Genomic DNA, 6,719 nt, shown 5'->3' with positions numbered 1-6,719 from the left:
CATTGTATTGGACACAATAGATACAATGGATGTATCTGCTAATAATGGCCCTTTTCACAGTAAATGTGGGTTAGGATGTTGGGGCAGACAATGTGCATTCCCTTTGAGCTACAACGACCAGGTTTGGGGGATCTGTCCCGCTGAGGTTGGCTCTTGGGATTTGTTGGACCACACCAAGTAATTTGTTTTAGTCTCAAGTTGTACATTGGAACTGGTCGGTTGATTGATGAAGTAATCAATGGGGACTTTGCCTGCTTTGAACTAACAAGGGATTGTCGGCCTCTGTGGAGATTAGATGGCATTCTGTAGAACGTCATCCTCGGCCTTTATCCCCGAGTGCGTCAGTGTCGCAGATTTTGATGATTCCACATTATCACACTGACTTGTTTGTTTATCTCTGTTCCTTCAGCACGCCACGGTGATGGTCTGTACGACTCGTACATGAGGACAGACCACCTCCTTAAAGACGAAGCGGATACAAACAGTCCGTCTGGGCTGCCCCCTATGCCCAAACACACAGTGAGTATACACAAACACAGACACACAAACACGCAGAAAGTCGACAAGCCCTGTTTCCTGTGCCGGAGCACGCTCTGTCTCCGGACATCCTGTTCCTCAGAGAGATATTCCCGACTCAGCCACGTTCCCCTTCATGGCATTTACACTCTCCCTCAGTCTTGATTTGCAGGCTTATCTCTGGTCTTATCTTTTATCTCCAACCTGTGTAACTCAGTAAAGTGTTTATACCCTTCAGCGAGAGTAAAGAGCGATCATGTGAGCAATATTGATTGACTGCCTGAGGGGATACACCACTGTGTGTTACAGAGGGCGATTCTCCATGACCGTGTCAGATTAGCTGAAGTGAAGGAGCCATTTTGTGTCTCCGGGAAAAGTAAATGCTGAGATCCAACGGCAATTACCAACTTTGTGAACATTTGAAGTTTGAATGTGTAAAAATGTGCATTTCACAGTTCACAGGATGCAAGTTCACCAAAAACACACGATATTGTCTGCTCGGGCGAGTGACTCAAATGAAGAACCAAACACAAACTAATTTTGACCTGCAGACAGTGTAGTGATGCATATTTGTGGGTATACCAGTAACTCCCATCCATAAGATTCTGTTCATTAGATTTTGAATTTGGTTAATTATAAGATGATTTTTTTGTTTTAATGTAACTTTTTTTATTATATCTTTGAATATCATTTGGACGTTGGTCAAACAAAATAAGCACATTTAGGACATTACTTGAAACAACCTGTCATTTTAACATGACTTAAAAAAATGTCCTAGTTGGGTCCCTTCCCGCTATGTTTGCCTCTATGCAAAGCCCCGTTGGCAGAAAATGCACACACACACACAGACAATAACACTCTATCGCCTCACACACCAGCAGAAGAGGAAAAAGGTTGGTTATCTATATTGTTTAGATTTATTGGGCTTGAAAATGTGACCCACAAACAAAATCACCAATCAACATCCCCCCCCTTCCTCCCCTGCTTCTATCTCGTGTAATCCTCCCATCAGTTTCGCCCGCACAGAGGTTAGGCCTAGTTTTCTCTTCTAGCCTTGTCCTTCTTCCTTTGTATTTTCTGTCACGCTCACAGAGGTAATACCTCTAGGTTGAATGTGGCGGTGCCTCGCCCCAGTTCAGCTTATTGTCCACTAAGTGCTCAGAGTTGCCTCGTGATCTATTAAAGTAATGTTCTTTGTCAGAGGAAGGGCCAAACTAATCAAATCAATTGTTGTAGCACTTAGCTCTAATACAACATAATGAGACATCCGTTTTATTATGTCTCCGACCCAACGTATATCTTTGCGTAACTGATGAGTGTGTGCTTGAGAGAAGGAGAAAAGCATACTTGGGTGTATCTCTGAGAGCGAAGAGATAAGCTCTGCCCCATCTGTTGCACTGTGCAGATTTGCACACAGTCTCCACCCTCAGTATTACTTGATGGTAAAGAAGAGTCACGCTCTTAACAGTGGTTTTCATTTCCACCACTGGTCACTTCTCAAAATGTTTTTTTCCTCTAATTGGGCCCCTCCCCCTGCCTGGTCAATCAATAATCCATCACAGTTGGTGCTCCATATGGAGAAAGCTTTGATTTTTAAGGCCAGCGTTTGTGTCCGGGGTGAAGGGGCTCAATCGATGACATTCACGGTCTTTGTAGAACAGCAGCTGCATGGGCTCCTGGGTCAGCAGTAGGGCTGTTTGTAATATGTTAAGACTATATGGTTACATGTATGGAAACTCATCCTGCATTCCACCTCTATTTTAGGGCTCGAACATACAACACAAACACACTCCGAGCTCAGCCGTCTCAACTTGAATACGTCAACGCATACGTTTCCTTGTCGTGTTGTCTCTATCAGCTGACATGGTTTCAGCCGTAGACTTGCTCAGCTGCGCGTAAAAGCCGAAGCCACGGGGCCGTATAGAACTCTAATGGGAGAAAAGAAAACATTAGGTCCAAAAAATCTCCCATCCCTCAGCTGGGTGAAACCACGCTGCCATTAAAATAATGACTGTTCATGTAAAATAGAGAGAGCGAGCCAGACAACCTAAATACGCGTCTCTGTGTGTCTGTACATAGGAGGACCATGCTGAGTTTATTTCAGTGTGTCTTATTAACAGCCACGCTGCTTCTACAGTTTAAGAGTATAATCTAACTTTAATGACTGTCATTTCCCTTGAGCTCCATAATCTTGTGGAGGGCTCTTTCCGCTGGTAAGAGAGAGAGAGAAGAGAGGGAGTGACGGATGGTGAGGAGGAATGAATTCCTGGGGTTGCTGAAACAGTCGTACTATTACAGTCGTTTAGAGTAAGACTTTAGCTTTCTTGTAACTCTTCTAACCTTTCAGGCCGTCCCGAGCAAAGGTGGATCCGTCACTTTTTAAAGTTCTCACTGCCAATATATTCAGAAAGGATCGCAAAATGTCCAAATGTAAACGTGATCCCAATCACTCAATTGGAACTTAATTGCTTTTGTTTTGTGCACTGTGTAGTCATTCTAAACCCCAATCAAAATATTCTAATCCTTTTTATAAAAAACTAAAAAAGCAAGACTCTACAAATTAAAATATTTCAATGCTGAGCCATAGATTGCCTGTACCTTATACCTAATTGCTAACGGCTACAAACCAACACATTGGCAGGCCTGTGGTTCATCGTGAGTTCTTTTTGGGGGGCGGGTCTGTTATCCTTTTGCATTTCCTGCCAGATTGGATCTAAATCCAGTTTTGCTGGTTCACCAACTGCTTGCTGCATCTCTGCTAATTGCGCATCTACCAACTAGCACATTCTAGTTGTGTTTTTTTAGTTTTCACTCTTCTTTGCTTGCAAAACAAGACTCAAAGACTCATTAACTCGATTTTTATATTGCTATTTTATGAATTTTAACAGGATTCAGGCCAACAAAAAATATGTTGTGCATTACTACAATATCTTCAGTTGCCTCTCAGTTGAGATCTTGCAAGCCGCAAGTAGCCCCTGTTGTGCACAGTGTGTCACTAGTCTGTAGCTAGACACAGAGGTCCTACATTCATACATTACAAAAAGCCACATCTCTCCTACACAATGAAGTACAAAGTGTTTACTCTGTTCATAGACTAAATAAGCTACAGTTGAGGGTTTACAAAATGGATTTTCTAATCGCTTTCTTTTTGTCTATTGTCTCTCTTCTTCCTCTAATAGGTTGTCAGTAACAAGACTGTGATGAGGGATCAGGTAACCGTGCGAGGTAGCCATCTGAAGGTCAAGTACCTGTACGAGGACTCCACCAACAACCGAAAGATCAACGCCATAACCACAGCAGCCACTCACAACAGTGTGAGTGCAGGTGGGACGCCCAGTAAACCGACCCCGCCCTCCAGCCTGTCCAAGGAGCACAGTGTAGACAGGTGAGAAAGATACAAGCATAAAGACACCAAATGAACTTCAAAACATCTATTTATTTATCTATTTATTTAAATAAAAAAAAACTGACACCACTTCAATCGCTCCAACCAATGTTTTCTGTCGTGCTTGTTTGACGCAGCACTGAATCCAGTAAGGGCTCCGGGGATTCCGCCGGTCCTAATGGAGTTGGAAGTGGAGGGAACAGTGGGAAGCTGTGTGGCCCTCTCACTCCTGACCAGGCTCTGAGACTGTACCGATCTCAACTGACCACTCTGGAGCAGACGGAGATCCACTCCTACCCAGACATCCACTTTGTGGGACCCAATGCCAAGAAGAGGCCTGCAGTCGCTGGAGGCAACAACAACTGTGGCTACGATGACGAGCAGGGTGGATACATTCATGTCGCCCATGACCACCTGGCTTACCGCTACGAGTTCCTCAAGGTCAGACGAATGTATTTTGATAGTGTGACGCGTTTGTAGACCACAATCCTGGTCGAGTTCCTGTAAAACTAGTAGAGTTTTCTCTCTTTGGTGTTTAGCTAACCCAGTATTTATCTCCCCCTCTCTTGGCCTCTACAGATCATTGGTAAAGGTAGCTTTGGCCAGGTGGCTAAGGTATACGATCACAAACTGCAGCAGCACCTGGCTCTCAAAATGGTGCGCAACGAGAAGCGTTTCCACCGGCAGGCGCAGGAGGAGATCCGCATCCTGGAGCACCTGCGCAAGCAGGATCGTAACGGCACCATGAATGTTGTGCACATGCTTGAAAACTTCACCTTCCGCAACCACATCTGCATGACCTTTGAGCTGCTGAGCATGAACTTGTACGAGCTCATCAAGCGCAACAAGTTCCAGGGCTTCAGCCTGCCGCTGGTCAGGAAGTTTGCACACTCCATCTTGCAGTGCCTGGAGGCCCTGAGCAAGCACAGAATCATCCACTGCGATCTGAAGCCAGAGAACATCCTGCTCAAACAGCAGGGGCGCAGCGGCATCAAGGTAAGACACCCACTCACATTCATGGGTGGACCGAGAAGACCAATAACAGGATCTCTACATTGATCATTTCCTCTCTTGTCTCTGTCAGGTGATTGACTTCGGCTCCAGCTGTTTCGAGCACCAGCGGGTGTACACGTACATCCAGTCTCGTTTCTATCGAGCTCCAGAGGTGATCCTCGGTTCGCGTTACGGGCTTCCCATCGACATGTGGAGCTTCGGCTGCATACTGGCTGAGCTGCTGACCGGTTACCCCATGTTCCCTGGCGAGGACGAGGGTGACCAGCTCGCCTGCGTCATGGAGCTGCTGGGCATGCCCCCGCAGAAGGTCCTGGAGCAGGCCAAACGGGCAAAAAACTTCATCAACTCCAAGGGCCACCCTCGCTACTGCGGAGCCAACACCTTGCCCACGGGGGCCACTGTGCTCACGGGGTCTCGCTCTCGCCGCGGCAAGATGAGAGGTCCCCCAGGTAGCAAGGAGTGGAGTGCCGCGCTCAAGGGCTGCGAGGACCCCACCTTTACTGACTTCATAAAGAAGTGCTTGGACTGGGACCCCTCGTCTCGTCTCACACCCATGCAGGCCCTCAGACACCCTTGGCTGTATCGGCGCCTACCCAAACCTCTACCTGGGACCGAGAAGAGCCAAGGGGCCTCAGTGAAAAGGCTCCCCGAGCACCACAGCACCTCCTTCCCCTCGATTCTGGCCAAAGGAGGACCTGGTTTAGGCACCACAGCCGCCAGCAACAAACTGAGGAGCAACATGATGGGAGATTCAGGGGAGGCCATACCTCTTCGCACAGTCCTACCCAAACTTGTCTCTTAGAGAGAGAGAGAGAGTCCTGTGATCTCCTCTCTTCCTCCACCGCGTCCTCCTCTGCACTCCTCAGGAGGAGTCAGAGTACAGCTCAACGTGGAGGCTAGGTTTTAAAACTTGTTTTGGTTGTTCTTTTATTTGTTTTCTACTGAGAGGTGTCGACACCCCAGTTCCTGGTTTTAATATTAGCTGAACAGAGAGAAAGAGAGACAATAAAAGAAACACAGTTTTTATATAGAGGATTTCCATTGAGCGGCTGTGGAATTTGAATGAGGTTTGATTTAGACGATGCTTTTTAAAAACTTTCTGGTATGAGTGGACAGTGAACGAGCAAATGTTTTTAACCTGCGTGTGTTTTGGTTAAACACACTCAAGCACACCTGCACTGTCACTTGCCTCACTTCCCTCTCTTTCTTAACACTAAGAGGACGCCTCCCCCTTTCTTGGCAGGTGTTTATTTGAGTGAAACTTGAAAAGGGCTACAGAGATTACTCTTATCACATTAGAGTTGGCGTAGCAAAGATTTGTTCAGCCAATGTGATTGAATATTAAAAGAAGAATCAAGCGGTAGTGTTCGGGCCCTGCACACACTGACACACAGTTCCCCCTCATACATACGACATGAATGCCTTCACACAGGTGATGAGGGACTAGCATTATGTGAAGGATTAGAAAACATCTTCCAGCAATAAGTCTTCACTTCTTTGTCTTTTCTAGTTGCGCTCTTTTTTTCTACCTTTCCTGATCCCTGGTGCTCGCATGTCAGCTCAATATATGATGTTAGTATGTGCGTGTGCTTTAGCTTCGTGGTGCTACTGTGGGAGACATATTGAGAGGTCTTGGACAACCCCCCCCCCCCCATTTTGAGTGAGAAGACAGAAGGAGAGGAGACAGTAGCTCCGGTCAAACTCAAACTGTCACAAAGGTGTCACCGCCACACTGGGTACTTCACAAACAGCCTGCCGTGTGAGCCTGGCTCACATAAACTGATTTTGATATATATATAGATAT

The 6,719-nt window shown here is 46.3% G+C and overlaps 1 protein-coding gene across 1 annotated transcript in view; it reads left to right on the top strand.

Annotated features, from left to right (window-relative positions):
- Window positions 1-6,364, top strand: part of dyrk3 (dual specificity tyrosine phosphorylation regulated kinase 3) — an 8,225-nt gene extending 1,861 nt beyond the window's left edge. The window contains exons 2-6 of the mRNA XM_054616768.1: window positions 410-519; window positions 3,696-3,901; window positions 4,039-4,342; window positions 4,481-4,897; window positions 4,986-6,364. Of these exons, the coding sequence (XP_054472743.1) occupies window positions 410-519; window positions 3,696-3,901; window positions 4,039-4,342; window positions 4,481-4,897; window positions 4,986-5,717 (1,769 nt within the window). The 3' untranslated portion in view covers window positions 5,718-6,364. The remainder of the gene's footprint in view (window positions 1-409; window positions 520-3,695; window positions 3,902-4,038; window positions 4,343-4,480; window positions 4,898-4,985) is intronic.
- The last annotated feature ends 355 nt before the right edge of the window (window positions 6,365-6,719 follow it).

Source organism: Anoplopoma fimbria, chromosome 17, assembly GCF_027596085.1.
Source record: "Anoplopoma fimbria isolate UVic2021 breed Golden Eagle Sablefish chromosome 17, Afim_UVic_2022, whole genome shotgun sequence".
Taxonomy (NCBI): domain Eukaryota; kingdom Metazoa; phylum Chordata; class Actinopteri; order Perciformes; family Anoplopomatidae; genus Anoplopoma; species Anoplopoma fimbria.
This window is presented reverse-complemented; position numbering and strand designations above follow the sequence as displayed.